This window comes from Cicer arietinum, chromosome 7 (assembly GCF_000331145.2).
Source record: "Cicer arietinum cultivar CDC Frontier isolate Library 1 chromosome 7, Cicar.CDCFrontier_v2.0, whole genome shotgun sequence".
NCBI lineage: Eukaryota > Viridiplantae > Streptophyta > Magnoliopsida > Fabales > Fabaceae > Cicer > Cicer arietinum.
In genome coordinates this window covers 56,127,789-56,148,651 of record NC_021166.2, presented here as the reverse complement: position 1 = coordinate 56,148,651, position 20,863 = coordinate 56,127,789, and the positions used below count along the sequence as shown (strand labels likewise).

General features: G+C 29.0%; 2 protein-coding genes across 2 annotated transcripts; one reads left to right on the top strand and one right to left on the bottom strand.

Annotated features, from left to right (window-relative positions):
- The first annotated feature begins 893 nt into the window (after positions 1-893).
- On the top strand, positions 894-2,892 carry LOC101490868 (uncharacterized). The gene is made up of 3 exons (XM_012718649.3): positions 894-984; positions 1,608-1,672; positions 2,142-2,892. The coding sequence occupies exons 1-3, from the start codon at positions 909-911 to the stop codon at positions 2,547-2,549; spliced, it is 549 nt and encodes a 182-aa protein (XP_012574103.2). The 5' UTR covers positions 894-908; the 3' UTR covers positions 2,550-2,892.
- A 2,885-nt stretch (positions 2,893-5,777) lies between these two features.
- On the bottom strand, positions 5,778-7,426 carry LOC101491184 (RING-H2 finger protein ATL60). The gene has a single exon (XM_004510520.4). It carries the CDS (start codon positions 7,114-7,116, stop codon positions 6,121-6,123), a length of 996 nt encoding a protein of 331 aa, XP_004510577.1. The 5' UTR covers positions 7,117-7,426; the 3' UTR covers positions 5,778-6,120.
- Between the last annotated feature and the right edge of the window lie 13,437 nt (positions 7,427-20,863).

The window sequence follows — 20,863 nt, the reverse complement described above, 5'->3', positions numbered from 1 at the left end:
AACCTGTTTCTGGCACTTTGTGGCTGCAAAAGCCCTCACAAAATTTTGTGACCAGCTTCTTTGTGGCTGCCAAAAGCCCTCACAAAAGCCACATTTGTGGCTGATTATACCCCTTTGTGAGGGCAAAAGCCCTCACAAAATGCTTGTTTTCTTGTTGTGAAAATAAAAAATTATTTTTTATAGAGATAAGATTATAATTTTTAATATTTAAAAAAATTATATAATATTCAATATGTATATGTATATAAAATTTAAAAATTATTATAATATTACTTATGAGACAGGTTCAGGCGTGGGTGCGAGTGAATATCATAACCTTAAACTCATTTCCACCTCCGAAATTTAATTTCGAAAAAAAGTACGCACCTGCACTCAATTAAAGTGAAATTTTTCCGTTCAAATCAAACGAATTTAAGTGAATATCCGCATATGCGAGTTATATTGCCATCCCTTATCATGAGCATATGTAATAGTCTTTTATTACTCACTGAGTTGGATAAAAATGTTACATGTGTTCCCCTTAGACTTGCTACATGATTACATTAATTGGGTTTAAATAGATGATGAGATTTAGGTTTAAATATTAACTTTATTTATTTTTCAGTTGAATTTTGGATTAAATTTTGTATTTGCGTTATTTTAAAATCAAATAATTGACTTTAAGTAGATAATGAATTTTAGGTTTAAATATTAACTTTATTTATTTTTTGGAATTAAAATATTTCCACTAAAGAATCAGATAGTTAAATAAAAATAAGGAAAATAATTAAATATTTTAAAAATATTTATTCGTAAAATAAACTCTTCCTACATGAAATAATGTAATTATGTATAAAAAGAAAATAATTAAAAAAATTATTCACAAATATTAGTGTATAATATTAAAAAATTAATAGAACACAGATACTATGAATACTCTTGCCCACTTTTGCATCTATTTGTTAAGCAATACAAAAAGTAACCTACCTGAACTGGACCCTATGGGTATGATTCTTTTTAATTCAATCCAACCTCAAACCTGTTAATGAATTTCATTTGTTGTTTGTTTTGTTTATTTTGTTTTATTTTATTTTATTTTATTTCGTCTTGTTTTTTATTTGAATATTTTGTTATATCTCATTGACATTATTAGCCTAGTAATTAGGTTTGGTAGAGAGAATCTGTATTTTAATGTAATAATGTGTGTTATGCAAGACAAATCAATTTATGCATTAAATGTACCTTCTTATTGAGGCAATTTCTTCCTTGATAAGACAATGTGAATGAAAAGCTCAAAATTGCAATTCTATTTAGAGTTTCTATCATCTCCATAACTCACCATGTGACATTCATATCTTTTTATGAGTTGTTGAACTTTCCCTTTTATGATTCATATAGTACATTCCAACCTTATGTGTATTAATTCGTTGCTAAGGTTAGAAGCTATTATTATTTTCCATTTCAAGAAAATCAAATTAAGGAAGGTTATTATTTTTTAGCCAACTTGGATAGATAATATTTTGGAGCTATCAACCTTTCATTTTCTTTTGAGGTTTTTGACATATTGGTATTTCTATTCTGTTCAAGTTTATGGTTTTTGTTGATAATTATGAACATGTCTTCATCAGAACCACATTCTGAGACAAGTCATTATGATGACTATGGATTTGATCTGCAACAGGACTTTTCTCAGGTACTAAATTCTTATAATTGTTGAATTTTAACAAAGTTTGTGCATTTGTTGAACTTGTTAATAGAGTTTGTATGTCAAGATATGGAGTTCTTTTTGTGATTCTACAATGTGAAGATTTCAACAAGCATGCTCCAAGTGATAATATTAGCTGAATTGATTTGACACATTTATCTGCATTTTAATACGCGTCATTGACATTTTAAATTGAATGTATGTGCAGACACTTCAGATTGAAGGCGTGTCTGTTGTTTGTTGGTGTTAGAACATTGACAAGTGTTGTGTCTATGTCTTGATTATGTTTGGTGTCAGTAGTTACTTTCAATTACTGTCACTTTTTCAAATTATGATCGGTGTCACATGTCAATATCAATATTTGGTGTTTGTGTTGTTGAGTATGTGCTTCATGGTTTTATCTATATTTTTTTCATTTAACATAAGTTTTTTCTCTTTTTATTTTGGTTTTCATTAGTTTTTGGAAGAAGCAAAGGAACATGGACAAGAAGCAAAACAAAAATGTTCATCAGTGTATCCTGAAGAATCTAGAAAAACAGGATCAGAGAAAGAGAGAAAGGGAAAGAAGACATGGAAGAGTTCACTGACTTCATGGTGGAAAGCTGACAAAAAAATCAAAGTTAAAGAAACACACAACAACAATTCTAAATCAAAAGTTTCTGAGAAAAGACAAGGTCATGTTTCTGGTCCAATACATAACTCCTACAAAGGTAATGATGTGAAGCACAAGCATCATTTTTCTGGTCCTCTAGCAAATTTGTTTAAACCTACAAAAAGAGAAGAGAATGAGATACCTTATATGTGTCTGCAACAACAAAATGGTCATCCTGTTCAGAATTATGGTCCCCTTTATGTGGTTACTTGACTCTTTGTATCACTACCTAAATTAAAGGTGTGTCCGGTGTCTAATACTTGTAGTTGTCTGACACATAAAGTTACATTTAGTTTCTTAAATTTTTCAAATTATGATCAGCATATCATAGTCATCAATAATGTGTCACGTGTAAGAGTCAATAGTAGCGTGACATGTAAGTGTTTCATAGATCACTACTATAGTTGCAAATTCAGGTTACACAAGTTTGATATGTTGATCTTATGCTCTACAAAATTGAGTGCTAATGTATTGGTTGTTGAGAGACTTTTGCTGACCAATGTAATAGAACATATATTAGTAAGATGAATGATTTTGTAATTTTTTTGAGTTTGAATTTGATTTGTATTTGCTAGTCTTTGGATTTGATTGAAAAAAAAATTAAGACTATTCAGGTATCAAATTATTCTTGTTCCAAAGTCATTCTTCCATGTTAATCTCGTGTTTCAAAAAAGTCATTAAGGTGTCAAATTTCAATTTTTCTTCATTTTGGGTAAATAAGCTATGCAAATGTTGATTTCAAGTGAGTATTAATTAATACATCTGTGTAACAAAAATACTCTCCAGAGATTGATTTCATTTATAAGGATGTTAGTTTGTTTCTAGTTGAATCTGTAAACCAAGCAAATAAAATTTGGTATACATTGTTCCAATGATTCCCACATTTCCCAATTTGCTGTCAAAAATGAAGAACTCTCTTGAGCTATGAAGTATTTTAGTGTCAGTTTCTTCCTTTTTTTGAACTCTTTTTTATATCATTGTTCTAATATCTCATCCGAACATCATAAGTGTTCCAACCTCAATTCCGCTGCACTGATGTTTTGAGGTATTATTTGCATTGGATTTTGTGTAAATCCTTACAATTGTCTTTGTTAAAAGGCGATTTGGTTAACCTTAATTTCTAAATAATATAAGACTTTTTAGTGTACTAGATTAATAATCTCGCGTACCATATGTCTACACAGGTGTAATTTTAAATATACAAGATCTGAATCGTTTAATATTAATTAAAAGACAACAAGAAATTCGGATTTCTGACCAATGGCCTCAAAATCTAGATGGCAATGTGAATCAAGTTTTGGAGGGAAAAAACTAAAAAGATAGTGGCCAGCATTAGTCAAAAGACATGAATGTGTGAAAAAGACAATATGATTAAGAAAAAAATGGACATGTGCCTGCCATTATCTGGGCAACCGAAATAAACAAAGAATAATAGTATTTGTTAAGAAAGCTGTTTTGTCGGATTTGGGTCCCTTGAGAGGTGAGAAAGGGGAATCTAAACAATAGAGAATGAACTGCTACCTTAAACATTACCTTATCTGCCGTATTGATGCTGAAATAGCTACTAATTTATTCTTTTAGTTTCTAATCCGTGTTCTAAGGAATCAAGATTTGAAAAAATCTTCGTTAAGAATCACATTATTCAATACAATTGTTTGAATAAGTTATAGTAAGAGGCTTATGGTTGGATCTCTATTTCTCATATTAAGTCATGAATTGTTTTTTTAAAGTGATTTTTGTTAGATTTTTTAGTATTTCTCTAATACATGAGATTTTTTTATAAATTCTCGTTTTTTATTTATCTCGTAAATTCTCATTTATTTCATTTTATGTGTTCTCTCACACATCTCTTTATTCTAATATCTCTCTCCCCCCACAATCTATATCACCCCTCGTTTATTCATTTTTGTATTTTTTTCGTAGTTCACTAATGTATAGACATATATCTCTTCTCACTCTATCTCTCCCTTTATTACAATTTTTGATTTAAATTATTGATAAGAGATAAATAGATAACAATAAATTAAATATTATTAATAAAATGAGAGAATGAATTACATCAAAGATTACATAGACTTGTATATCAATTAGATAAACAACTAACTAATATAAAATAACTAACTAGCTAGTGTAACTAACTAATCAACTAAGATATATAATATATTAAGATATTTAACATTTTTTTCCCCAATAAGATTATTGTTTTTCATTTTCTCTTATACAAAAATATGCAACAATGCTTTTTGTTCTGGACCGAACTAAGGCCCACCAAACGTCTCATTTTGGGCCTCAACTCAATCCAATGAAGCATCAAACTACTCATGCTTCTAGACGTCGAACTCAGGCTTAAGGGCCGAATTCGCACCAATCGATCACAACCGCTCATTGACAATCAGACATTAACATGTTTTTTGCGTCGATTTACTCGCATCAGTGTAACTGCATCCATCTCCTGGAGGAATCTTTATATAAAAAGTTTTGCCTTCATAAACAAAGTGTGTATTCATTTATTACCTCTCACTTCCCCCCAACTCTCACTAACTTGAGTGTTATAGTGCTTGTAGGTGCCCTTTTGAGAGCATAGCCACTGTCAACGATTGTACGCCTCCATCAAAACGTGTCTCTAGTTGTCTCCAAGGATCCTAGATAAACCACTTTTACTCTTAACACTTGCCCAAAGTGTATTCTCTTTAAAATATCATTACAAAATGTTCAGAACCGGATTTAGACCCACGATGCTCCTTAGTGGGTCTCAGTTCAACCATTGTATATCCAAGATCTCAACCCATGTATGAGTTTGATACAGACACAACAACCGACTCTAGCATCGAATATCACATTTCATTGATCAACATCCAATGGCGACCCGCATTTTTGGGCGGATAAGTCATAATCGCCTAACTGCCTTGCCAATTATTCCTCAATAGAGGACCCACTATATAACTGAACTCGCCTTCAGAAACAAAATACGTTTTTATTCTCACCTCACACTCTCTCCAACTTCTACTAACTTGAGTGTCAGAGTGCTTGCAAATGTACTCCTTCTGAGAGTTGAACAACAATCAACAACCGTTTGCCGCCACCAGCAATTGTTTCCCATCGTTTCCAAAGATCTTGACCAGATCATGAAGACAATATCAAAAAATCAAACCAATAATTTTTTTTATACTTTTTTATTCGACAAACTTATATCATTCATAATATAATAAATCATAAAAGTTAATGTTATTTTTGCCGATTCAAATAATAAAATTTATATTTAATGTTTTAATACATATGTAATATGATTATTAACTTGACTTTATGGTGTTATGGTGTAATTATTAATATGATTATTAACTTTATATAATTATTATTTGTTATATGTATGTATTGCATATGTAATATGTAAACATTATTTGGTGGAATGTAAAAAAATTTAATAATGATTCCATCAAGAAATAGAAAAAAAAAATGCTCTATAGGTATGGACTATGGAGCATACTTTTTGAAATTGAATTACTGACATATCACATGTATGTATTTCATTCACTTTATGTGCATCTAGCACATATATTAACAAAAGAGAAACTGATTAAATAACAAGAAATCACATATAGCAGCCACCCTTAGCCATCCATAGCAACATATATTGCCAATTGTGCCACATGACATTGGCAGCCATCCATAGCAATTATGTATACAAGTATTGAGAGGAAAGTAGCAGAGTTTTTCAGAACTCTCTCCAAAGGAGGAACTCTTGTAAGAATAATTAATGAATACCATTACCAATAACAAATCTCTATTAGCTTTGGCCTTGTTCAACATCCATAGAACTAGGACTACAAGGACTTAACTTTTTGTCCCTACTTAAAAGCCTCTTAAATGATCTCAATCTCGTTGGCATTGGTGATTTCATTTCATCTTCAGAACACCTTATAGCAGAAGGTGACAAAGAGGAAGAACTAAACTCACTAGGTATATCAATCACCAACATTCCATTTCCATGACATCTACTATTAACACAATCACTAGCTGTACAAGATGTTGATGAAGATGATGAGTTTGAGGAAGAACAAGGTTGTTGCTGAGAATTTCCTCCTCCTCCTTCTTCTTCCAATGAAATAACACCAAAAGAACTAACTTGTGTTTGACAATTCCCCCAAACTAAAACATTTGTTGGAAAATTTGAAGACTCAAAACCATCCACATGACTCAAATTTTCATCTTCTAATAAATCATTATTGCTTGACATTAAAACATTGACATCTTCACCATTTGAAATAGTATTATTTGGTTTAGATGATTCACAAGAAATTGAAACTGGATTCCTACAAAGAGGGCAAGTAGAATGAGATTGAAACCACATATCAATACAATCTACATGAAACCCATGATTGCATTTTGGTAAAAGTCTAGTTTTTTCTCCTTCAACTATATCACAAAGACAAACAGCACATTCCAAACCATCTTTGAAATCTTCTGATTGAAAAACAATAACCGGAAAAGATTTAAGAATCAAAGGGTCAAGTCCATCTTGTTGAGTCTCATAGATGACAGCATCTTCACCTGGAGCAAAAACAAACCGCCGCCGACGGGGGCGGCGGTTTCGTGGTGGAGGAGCAGTACTACTCTGATTAAAACGCCACCAAAACAACTTTGCATATAAGTGAAGCATTATAACAAACACAACAACTACAAATAGGAAAATTATAGCTACCACCATGATTTTTCCTGTTATTTCAATTGTATCAGTATCAGAATCACCTAATGCGTTACTTGATGTTGCAGTTGCACCCATTATTGCTTTTGCTTTTAACTTGTGAAAATATATGTAAAAAAGGTTGAAACTTTATGCTTCAGCTGCAAAATTAAGAACACCCCAGTTGAATTTAAACAACAATGGACAAAACCCAGATGGAGAATCAGTATAAAGTTTCTGAATTTTGAAGGGAAATTAAGAATGGGAAATTTTCAGATTGGATTGTGAATTGGGTTAGGGAACTTTGGTACATAAAAAGAGAAAGGTGAAAGGAATAAGAGGAAGAAGGTTAAACCTCTACGAAGTTGGACTAAAGACTTGGACTTTTGTTTGAACAAAGTGATGGCATTGGAGTCAATGGTCAAATACTTTATTCGAAACAAATAACTACAATACATACACATACATGGAAATAAAAAGGTGGCTACTTGGAAACTATATTATGTGGTGGATAAAAAACTAATAAAAGGTGGCTAGCTACGTGTAATCTCTACTTTTCAATTAAATATTGATATTATTGAAGTAAATTTAAATTTTAAATTTTATAACTGTATACAAATTTTTATATCATTTGTTTATAGACTTCAAAAATTAAATAAGAATCAGTTGGACCATAATTAATAATATAATATCAATTTTGTTTTGTTTTTAATATATCTATATATAGATATATGAAAAATAAGTAACAGTTTGACTTTAAGTATTTGAATGCACTTTCAAAATATTTTCACATAATGATATATGAAAAATAACTAACAGTTTGACTTTAAGTATTTGAATGCACTTTCAAAATATTTCCAAAAGAATATTTCTAAAGGTGTTTGTTAGCATTTACATTTATAAAATTATATTTTTCTAAGAGTACATATCAATCGAAAAGGCGTATATTGTATAATGTGCAACCTTTTGAATTTACATTAATTCCAATGCATATTCATGATTAGTATGTTATACATGTTTTTTTTTTTCCAAATATATATGTCTACACGGTTTTTTTATTTTAAATAACTCTTTTTTAAAAAAGAATTACTCAAATACTCCATTTTTAAATTTATATACCTAAATACTTTACTAAGTTACAAGTCGTTATTTGGAATGACGAGTTTTTTAAGAAAACACACTTTCATAAAAATACATAAATAAAAATTTTAAATTACGATAAAAATTTAAATTACATAATTTATTCATAAAAACCATCACAAATTTTACAAAAATTACGATAAAATTAATGTTTAAGGTAGCCTCCAATATCACATTACCGAGGTTTTCTCACACGTACGGGATTTTGACGACGCATTGGTACATATTATGTGGTTGCACTTGTTGAGAGATTTGCGAGAGACGAGATAATACAATTGGGGTTCAGCGTGTTTGACAACACTTTATAGAGAATTGTATCGTGCATGTGAAACAGGTGTTATGTCAATCGGTGGATGTTCACATCTACTTTAAATGTGAGTATGGTACCATATGTCATTTCTTGCACTAATAAGTAATCTTGAACCTCATTTTCCGTTCGCAAAAAGGTAAATATCAAAAAAGTTAAATATTATATTTATAAAACTATTAATTAATTCACTAATATTCAAATTTATTTTCGTAGGTATAGTGGAAAGGGTATGAAATTTGACGACACACATCGTTATCATACCGCTGGATATCGATAAAAAAATTGATCACATGACCGTTAACAATGTAATATATTAAAACATTACCTTATTTCTATTATTTTTTTATACATATATTAAAACATGACCGTTAACAATGTAATATATTAAAACATTACCTTATATATCAGTTTCTCTAGAGGCTCTACCTACGTCTAACATACGATCATCCAAAAGACAATTGGCTACGAAATGCATTTACATTTTTGATTTGTTTCTACATAGTAGAAATGCATCAAGGTGTCGTCAAAATCTCGTACGTGTGAAAAAACCTCAGCAATGTGGTACTAGATGTCACATTCGACATTAATTTTATCGTAATTTTTGTAAAATTTATGATGTTTTTTATGAATGAATTATATAATTTAAAATTTGTATTTATGTATTTTTATGAATTATATATATATATATATATTATTTTTGTTATTTGATAAAAATTGAAAAAAAATTAAAAAAAAAAAAAAATCTTTGGGAAGTCGCCGTTTGAAAAGTGGACTCCTTCACCATTCCAAATGGCGACTTGTAACTTAGTGAAAAAAATGGGATATTTAAGTATATAAATTTGAAAATGAAGTATTTGAATAATTTTTTTTAAAAAAATGATTATTTAAACAAAAAATTCTGTCTACACATCTCATTACAGAGATACATTAACTAATTTCCATATTTTCAATGCATTGTTCTTTATTTCCATTTCAAATACATGTTTTCGTATCCAATATATCTTTGCACATATCATTATAGAAATCCATTAATTATTTTTCGTATTTTTATTATATTATTCTTTATTTAAATTTTAATACATTTTTATTTTCCTAATAGATATTTGTACAATTCACTATGAGAATATATCACTATGACAACGGGGTGATTTTCTAAATCAATGTTTCAGTCGTGACAAATATTTACTAATAAAATAATTGAAGTATAGTATATTCTAAAAATAGTATTTTTTGTCTTATATATTATTATATTAGTTTTTTTTTTATCAATATTAGGTGCTAAAAAAAGGTACAAAATCAAAAAGATTATTTCCCACCTTAGGATTTCAAAATTTATAACTTTAGGACATCAAAATTTATAACTTTCAAACTCCACTTTTGTCATTTTTTCAACAACTCCAAGACATTTCACGGGATCTTTGCACCTTAATTTTGGTAATTATATACTAGTTGGTAATGAAAGTGATTTAATATCCCCCCTTGACCCGTCTAATGAATTTACAGACAAAATTAAAAGACTTGATTTAAGATTGTTTAACGTAGAAAATGGGTTGAAAGAGAAACAAAAACTAACTAATCCTATCTATGAGAGGTAATAATGCTTGCTAATTGTGCTTAATACAATTGCGGTATTTCCCCAGTATGCTACACCTTACCCAATTTGTTGACCTTTGAACTTAAAATATTTGACTCTACTTTTTAGATATGGATTAATATAATGCGTGAATTGCATGCATCCAACTCTTGAAAGTAATTGGACTCAAAAACAACCATGAAAGTAATTACAATTGGATGTGACGAGGTCTTAGATTACACTATGCACACGATACTCACTTATAAAAAAAGCTACAATTTTTAAGTTGTAATTATTGTATAAATGATTTTTTATCCTAATTTAAAATGTTTTTTTTAATAAATATTTGTGAGTTTGTTTAATGTCTCAATATTTTTTAGATGGTATATTTAAAAAAGTAGTATTTAAAAATACATTAATAAATAAGTTGATTTATTTTGACATTTTCTTTATGCTATTCTTCTTATAATTAGAGGCGGTTAGAGAATATGATTTTTTCAACTGTAAGGGATAATTTACTTTTCGCTATTTGAAAGTTATAAAAAGTTTTAATAGACATAAAAGTCAAATCTATAATATTTAAAAGTTATTTAATAATTTAACATTCATATAGACATTATCATTATCATTATAATTATCTTTATCGTTATCATTATCATTATGGTTATCGTTATCTATAACTAACTAATTAAAGTTATTTAATAATTTAAAATATTAATTTAATTTATATACATTATCATTATTAGCATTCATATAGACACTTACGTGTTTATCTATCTAATTTTTTTATAACGCTAACATGTGTTATTTTTTTATGTTATAAAAAAAGTATATTAATAATGAATTGTAAATTTTTATTTTTTTTTTCTCTTCAATCATTTCCCTTTCTCCGTTTTTTGTGGGTTGCGCATTGATATTTTGTTTCCTCAATGGTGGTTATTATTATGTGAGAAGATATAAAAAATTGTAAGGGTGTTTTTAGAACAAAAATGGGTTATACCAATTCTCTTTATCCCTTTTATTATAGGTATATAGGAAAAGTTTATCTTATTGTCTATAGATGAGATGATATAATTACTACTAGAAACTCACACACAACTGTGATGTCTTGAGTTTGAACCTAGATATGATGTCCAACCTAATGAATTGTAACCTTTTCAAACCTAATGAATGACCACTAGAAACTCACACACAAGTGAATACAATTATCACAAGAAAATAGAGTTTGAATTGTAACTCTTTCAAATATGCACTTTGATATTATTTCTTAAGAATGTTATATCAATATGATGAACCTACTCGTGTTTTGAGAAGGTTCAAGAACAAAATTATATTTCAAGTTGATAGTAGTGTGATTCACTGAAGTAACATAATAATAAAAGATAAGGGTAAGGAAACCACACAAAAGAAATATTTTAGTGCATCCAACATAGGCTAATTTAGTCCTCACAACTTGTGAGATTTTCACTAGTAAATTGAGTAACCTCTCAATTTAATCTCCTTCTTTTAGTTACGCTTGACTATACACTTGTATTTTCTTAGCCTCAACAAGCTTACACAAATCGCTTAAATTTTCTCTTAACTAAACAAACTTGATGATATTTACAATAAATCACTCACTTTTTCTCTTAACTAAACAAATTTGATTATGTTTACAATAAGATGTTAATGATAATTTATTTTGAATTTGATCACAATACTATTATTGAAATAGGTTGAACTAAAAACAAATTGATCCTAAAATCTATGACAAAGAGCAGTAGTGTGTTTCTTGATAATTGAAGAAAACTTTGATAATTTTGCACTTAAGGAAGTGAAATATGTTTGATTGTAGTCTCTTGGAGATTTCAGCTTAAAACACCTTCTATTTATAGACTTGAGAAGACTCATTGTTTTTTGTAAAAGACACATATAATCGTTGGACACATAACTCAAGGTGTTAAAGTATGTTGCTTAAACGTCATTTGTAGTCTATGTAAACGTCTTCTTCTTTCTAGGTAATAATTGTTTTCTTTAAATATGTTTACGATCATCATATGCTTTGTATGAAGACGTCTTCATCAGTATGAAGACATCCTCTTATGTTATAAACATGATAGAAGAGATTGATCATCCTCTTGACAACTTGTGATGAGCTGTAAAATATGATGTGTGAGCTTGCAATGAGTTGTCATTTATACTTACAATTTATAACATTCTCTTCTTAACGTCCTCATGTATGAATGTACTTAACTCTAAAGAACATGTATGGGTATGACTGAAAACAAAATCAATTCTTCATAAAGACTGAATTTCTTTGCACACATGAATATTTTCAATTGTCCCTTTTAAAATATTTAATTGTTCTTTGTGCCATACGAGAATGCTTTTTTTTTTTTTGTATTATGACTCACATTCTTTTTGTTTGAATGATAAAATCAATATTTCTTTTGTCATTTATGTCTTGATTGTCATAAATGAATATCTTTAGTTTTTCAATTAATGTTTAAGCTTCACAAAAGCTTGTTTTATGGTTAATACACTTAAGAGTACATATTACATCACTTAATAGCATCAAAAATAATTAAAAAAATTATTTAATTAAAATTTATTATCATTAAAACATTTTTATTGAGAGGTTTTGCCTCACCGCCTAACAATTTGGGCGCTGATTAGTTGAGCTAAGACTTACGAACTAAAGAGTTTTTACATCGTTAATTAATCACAACTTTTAGGTCATTAAAAATGTTTGACGGTTAGAATAATTATTTCTAATTAAAGCCAAATACATGATTGATTGTAATATGTGGACGATGTGTTTTTTTTAAACGATTTTGTTTCTTAATTGTCCTTCCTTTATTAAGTTGGTGAACAAATATGCATCTTTGAAAGAAAAAAAATAGAATAAAGAGAGTCACTTCAAAACAAATTAAGGAATGCTAGTAACACACTCTATAACACAAACTTTATTTGATTGGTTAAAATTTACATAGATTCCACCCAAATATGTGGGTCCAATATACATTTGTTTGTTGGGAAAATAAATAAACTTAGAGAAATTAAATAACAATAAAAAAAAAAATGACACGGAATCTCCAAAACCAAAAGAAAAGAAAACTACGGCAGTTGTCTAATGACAATAAAAAAATAATACTATGTAAAAATTATTAGAACACATAGATTTTTTGAATACTCCTCATAGTCCCAGTACATTCATATTCTCCAAATTAAATATTTGAACTACATTTCACAATACTTTAATACAAGATTAAAAAAAAAAAATCAGATATAAACTTAAAGTATTTTAAGCTTTTAAAGTGTTTTCAAATCCTCAATTTCAAACAAACCTAACAATATAAACCAAACAATCTTATCATAGCATTATTCAAATAACTATATATGTTTAAAACTCAATGTGTGGCGGATGAAACAAAAATATATATATATATGAGTGGGGCGTTTTTCTAGTTTTCTAACTATTATTAAATAAGAAAGTATTTGTCAAATTAAGGTTATTCAGACAAAATAAGGTTACATCAAGTGTTGAACGGCTAAAAACTTAAGTGACAAGAATTGAAGTTTATTGGTAAATTAATGGTGTATTACAAATGTATTTGTAAAGATTTCTTGCATGTAAAAAATCCGTACAAAAAATTCCTGCAAATTTACATGACTTTTTTTATTTTATTTGAGGATTTACTTGTAAAACGTGTTTGTTCATATATATCAAATTAGAATTTTGTTAATAAATGACTTAAAGCTCAGAGTCTTTAGAGTGCGCTTGTTAGTATTTTCATCAAATTATTTACAATTTTTTCTAAATACCACAATTTCCAAGTCCAACAAAAATGATTACTGCAAAATTTTCTGCATTTTGTTGCAAAAATGTCCATAGGAAATAAGCTTATTACAAAAGTTTTTCCCTAGACAAAATAATCTGCTGAAAAATTTATACAAAATAAGCAAATAAGTTTCCCTTATGGATTCAATCTGATATAAGGTTTTGAATTGGCTTGATTAATGTCGTTGTACTCAAATTTTATAGAACTTTAAATATTGTATATGAGTATTATTTTATTTGAATAAAATATGCATATATTTGAATGCAGTATGAAATCAACTCAACTGCAGACAATGATATATATAATATATAATGAGAGAGAAGAGAAATAAAATTATATATAGTGACATAAATGCACGAGTAGGAATTCTATTTTAGTATCATGCCAATAATGTTGATAATTGAAAAATCAAACAAAACAAAAAGTTGTTGAAAAAAATAAAAAAAAATTGAATCCCGGTTCTTTAGTTCAAATATTTGTTGTTAAGAGACATTACAAAACACGATACACATAATTAAAAAGTCCAAGATGAATATTGTGCACTAGTATTTACATTCATTACTTAATACTGTATAGTGTTGATGTTGTAATGATCCAAGTCTAAGATAATTATAAATGATTTTATGTTTTTGAAACAAAATAATATTCAAAATCAATAAACAAAATATAAAAAACTAGAAACACAATTTATCTCCCGTCATTGTTATATAGTGTGTTTTTTTTTCTTCTAAAGATCAAAAGATGATGTATTTTTTTTGAACGAATGGATGAAAGTAAGTTTATGGATCAAATGCTATTCATAGGCTTGATTCTACCATTAAAAATTAAAAGTCATTACAACTCATATTATAATGACCATTTTAGACCATTAAGTTTGAGAGCATTATCATTCATATAATGGTGAATGAAGTCCGTTAAATTTAAAAGCATTACCATCGATATAATGGTCGAAGACCATTAAGCTTGAGATCATTCATCAACCAGTTTTCATAACATATGGATCACTAGTGAGTTTTAATGGTTAATCAATTTTAATTTTAACTCATATATTATTATATTCTTCTACTTGGTCCATATGATCTAACTATTAGTTTAATGAATAATTAAATAATTTTCTTAAAAAAACACGTGATTCATAAATATAGTTCCTCTGAATTCAAGTATTATCATCTACATATTATAACATGTTTAATTTGTCAAGTATATACATAATTAATGTGGTAACAAATCATATGTTTACTCTTGGTCGAAATGAAGTATATTTTCTCAAAACTAAATTTGCGCATGAATATGAAAAAATATTACAATATAAGAGTTTTATTAATGAATTGTGTGTATATAATCAGAAGGAGAAACCAAGTCTCATTCTTTCTACATGATCCTTGAATTTCAATGGTGGCATATCCTTAGTCAAATAATCAATGATCATTAAATCAATGTTAATTTGTTGAATGACCACTACTTTATCTTTAACTCTTTCTATATTGGCTAAGTATTTGATGTCGATATGTCCAACTTCCGCTTATGTTGTTCTTAGCCAAAAATATAGTAGCTGAACTATGGTAAAATATTTTCAAATGCATAGAAATAGAATATATGATTCTATGCCATGAAATAAAACTCTTAAGTTGTACGTCATGAGAGGTAACCTCAAAACGTTAGACAAACTTAGCTTCCATAGTAAAAGTAGCAACTAATGTATGTTTAACACTTATCCATGAAATAGCTCAATCAACCATCATAAAATGTATTCTAATGTTGATTTGTGAGAATCAACATAACCGGCAAATTCAGAATATTAACAGTCGATCACATCTAGATTCCCTGTTTGCCTATATATAAGCATGTAATCTTTTGTTCCTTGAAGGTTCTTCAATATTTTCTTTGCATCTTTCTAGTGGTCAATACTTGGATTACTTTGATATCTTCCTAAGATTCCAATAGCAAATACAATGTCGGACCTTTTGCATACCTGAGCATACATAAGGCTTCCAACAACTGATGTATAAGGAATATTCTTCATTTGTTCCTGTTCAAAGCCATTCTTAGGGTATTGGTTCACTTCAAACTTATCACCTGTCACAATGAGAGCAACACTTGGTGAACAATATTTCATCTAAAATCGCTCTAGACCCTTATTGATGTAGGTTTCCTGTGATATATCTAAAATACCTCGTCTATGGATCTTAATGCTAATGACATAAGATACATCGTTTATAACCTTCATATCAAATTTTTTATAGAGAAATTGTTTCACCTCATCCAACAAACTCTTATCATTTGAAGCAAGCAAAATATCATCCACATATAGAACAAGAAAACATATTTTACTCTCACTGACCTTCTGATATATGCATTGATCCATGGGATTTTCAACACATCCAAATGAAGATATTGTTCCATGGAACTTTAGATACCATAGACGTGAGACTTGTTTTAAGCCACGTATGGATTTTTTAAGTTTGCAAGTCAAATGCTCACTATCATAGAGGAGAAACCTTCAGGTTGTTTCATATAAACTTCATCTTCCAAATCACCATTAAGAAAGGTTGTTTTCATTTCCATTTGATGCAACTCAATATCAAAATGCACAACTAATGCCAAGATGGCACTAAGAGAATTTTTCTTAGATACAAAAGAGAAGGTCTTTATGTAATTGATTTCATTTTTCTGAGTAAATCCCTTAGTAATAATTCTGATCATGTATCTCTCAAAGTTACCTAATGAATCTTTCTTAGGCTTAAAAACTCACTTATAACCAATGGCATTTGTTCTATTAGGTAACTCAACAAGATCTCAAACACCATTGTTTTTCATAGAATACGTCTCATCAATCAAGGCATCATACCACAAGTTTGACTCTTTTCAACTCATGGTTTGTGCAAATGTTTTAGGATCATTCCCAGCTCTAACATTATAGTCAGATTCTTGTAGATATAAAATATAATCATCAGGAACAACTGATTTTCTTGGTCTAGTAGATTTCTCAATGTTGGATTTACATTTTCTGGTGGACCTTGTTGTTCAACTAATTGATCATCATTTTCAAGCATTTGATGACCAATTTGATCTACTAGATTATCAATATTGTGTGGAATCTCATTGATTGGTTGATTAAAATCTAATTTATCACATGAAGTGGAAGGTTGAGACTATGTATGATCATGCATAGAAATTGAGTTCGTGATTTGATCGCTCCCACTAATCAAGTGGTTTTAAAGAAACTTTGCATTTCTTGATTCCACAATCCTAGTTGTGTGAGATGGATAGTAAAATCTATAACTTTTCAACATATTCAATGAAATATCCACTAATGGTCCTCGGGTCCAATTTTTTCTCGTGGATTATAAATTCTTATCCCAAATAAACATCCCCAAATGCGCATATGTCGCAAACTTGGTTTTCATCCTTTAAAAAATTCAAAAGGTGTCATTGGGACAACCTTGGTTGGAACGCGATTTGAAATATACACAATCTCTTTAGTACTTCATTCTACAAGGATTTTGAAAGATAAAATTTGTTATGTATACTCCGCACCATGTCCAATAATGTTTGGTTTCTTTTTTCTGCTTCACCATTTTGTTTCGGAGAATCAAGCATAATGTTTAGGGAAACAATCTCGTGTTATTGAATAAATTTAGCAAATAGATTGGGTTCTTGTCCACTCGTAGTGTATCTACTATATTATTCATCGCCTCGATCCCATATCACTATTTTTATTTGCTTTCCACATTGGATCTCAACTTTAGCATTAAAGATTTTGAAGACATCCAATTATTCATTTTTTACTATGAAGCAAATAAACATTCATACATCTTGAGTAATCGTCTATAAAGGTGATAAAATATTTATGACCATGTGTATCTATGTCTGGATAACATATGTTTGTATGAGTTATTTATAATATGTTTGAACTCTTATTGACACATTTCTTTGACATGTTGGTCTATTTTCCCTTAATACAATCAACACAGGTTTCAAGATTAGCAAAATCAAGAGTATTAAGTATCCTATATTTTACTAACCTTTTTATTATCTCTATAGAGATGTGTCTTAATCTCCTATGACATAACATATAGGAACTCACGTTAATATTACACCTCTTAATGCCAATTTAAACATGTATATAACTATAAATGTGGTCATTTAGTAAATTAATACGATAAAGACCACTAGACAATATATCATTCTCATCACATTCAAAATTATAAAATAATTCAAAAGATGTGTAAATAAAATTAAAGGAATCCAAACATTACAAGTTTAGAAATTGAAATCAAGTTTCGCAAAAAACTTGGTACACAAAAGGTACTTTCTGATCTAAAAACAAACTTATTATTCAAAATTAAACTGCAAGAATTTTCACTTCTTGAAACTATCATGTTGCCCGATAGAATAGTTTTCTCACTTCCAATTAGTTTTCTTAGGTTTTGCATACTCTGTAAGGAATTAGTTACATGGATTGTTGATCCATAATCAATCAACCAAGTGTTGATATTAACATAAGTCATATTAGATTCATAAAAAACAAATAAAAATAAATTACCTGTCTTCTCAAGCCATTATTGGAACTTGAGACATTGTTTCTTCATATGTCCTCCCTTTTTGTAGAAGGAAAAAAAATACTCTGTCTCCTTCTTGATATCACCTTGAGGAGATATTTTTGTGTTTCTCTTTCTAATTAGCTTGGGACTTATCGATTTTGATATCTTTGTTCTTTCCACGATCACAGGTGGTTGTCAATAATGCACTCCCACATTATTCCATCACAAGTCTTTCTTTTTCATGAACACGCATGGTCATTAATTTATTTATTGATCATTTTTCCTTATGTGTGTTGTAGGAAATTTAGAAATGATTTTACTCAGGTGGAAATGAGTTCATAAGGTAGTGCAGTAGGAAGAACTCAAACATATCAACCTTGAGTTTCTTAACTTGAGCTGAAATGTCACACATTTTTATTATGTGCTCGTGCACACCTTTCAAGCTGTTGAGTTGGTGGGAAGAAAATTATTTGTGGACTAAAATTTTAATTTAATAAATTTTATTTAAAATTTCTGATGAATTTATCAAATTATATATATGTGTAACTATTGGCTAATCTAAAACTAATTAAAATTATAAAAGTCATTTGACATAAAAACCAAATTATAAGAGAACAATAAAAATAACCACTTTAACACATAGTCGAATGAAAAATAAAATTCTCATATAATTATATAATTAAAGCATAATATTGTAGTTGAGTTAATAAATGCATGGAATAAATTTATTTCAATTTAAACACAAAACAATTAGAAAAGGAAAAACCATAAAAATATAAATATTTAGTGAAACATATATGACCAAAGTGGTGCTTCTGTCTTGAGTGGTTAAGTAATGCTATGGCAACATTAGCAACTTGGGTGTTGTTCATCTTCAAGAGTCAGCCTGATCCGTTTTGTGAGTGTGTTTCCAAACTCTTACTTTCTCCAATATAATGTCATTGAAGACCATTAAACTTAGACAATTCATCAACCAACTTCAATAACCTCTAAATAGTGAATGTTAATGATCAATTAATTTTAATATTAAACTCATATATTATTACATCAAGTCGATGTAATATTTATTTTCTTGGGTACCTTTTGTCATTGCTTGTTCCTGGAGGTACACTACTAGAAATTAGTGTTTTACCTGCGGACTTTCCTGCGGATTAAAGCTAAAAATCCGCAGGAACACACGTTACCTGCGGATTTATTGGCGGAACCATTTCCCCACGTAAAACCTTCGTGGATAACTGTTTCCTGAGGATTTCTGAATCCGCAGGTAACGTACATGCGGATAAATCCGCAGGAAAACTAAATAAATTCCGCAGCAAACATTTTATAAACTTAAGACATTTTTTTACGAATATTCATGCAGAACAAATCTGCAGTACCATTTCTACGAATATTTTCCAAAGGTATTTCCGCAGGAAATGTCACATGCAATTGATAATATATTTCGCATGAAAATCCACAGGTAATCCGTAGGAAAGTTTCTAATGTATATTTTTAATTTGTACTGGTTTTTTTTTCTTCTGAATTTTGGTTTATATGAAAATTACACATAATTATAAATACATTTTTTAAGTATTTAATATTAGTCTTTAGTTGGAATACTATTGCAATACTCTGAAACAAAATTTATATCAAATTCACAAATCATACTAAATATTAATTAAAGCATGAACTTCGGAAAATATGAGTATAATATATACACACATTGTACATGATCATATGAGTATAATATATACACACATTGTACATGATCATATAAACTAAAATATTTCAAAAACGGGTAAACAATATAATATCCCTTTATCTCCTTAAATGTTTGGCAAGAGGGACAACAGGTGCAGTAGGATTGACAATCTTCTTTCTTTTCTTTTGCTCCAGTTGCTTACCAGGAACAAAACTCCATGCAACAACCTGATGCATAAAACATGAAGGCGAAAGTGCTCAGTCAAAAAGTTGCTCATAGTTATACATGACCAAAGTAAAGTTTATTGGGAAAATCCAGTGTCCTATCATTTCACTTCTTCTATATCATCAAACCATAATTTGAGATTGATTCAACGAAACAATAATCTGAGATAGAGAAATTCAAGCTTCATAAAAGAAACTGACATCTTTTTAAAATATTTGCCATTTCTGCTTATAAAAATGATACCATTTCTGCTTATAAAAATGGAAGGAAAAAGCAAAAACAAAGGTAGCATACCTTCAATCCTTGGCAAACCACTTCATATGCTTTAGATTTACGATCCATGCAATTTAATGTCAAACCCTTCATTGATAAAGGTTTTATCAACCAGAAGGAGGAACAAACACATAAATAAATAAAAAATACCCAAAGAATCATGATAATTAAGAAATGGAGAGAGGATAAGTAACTTAAGTAAAAAAGATAGGTGGTGTGTTACTTAACTGAAACATGTAACAAGGAAATAAAACATTGCATTCAGATCTCTCATTGTAA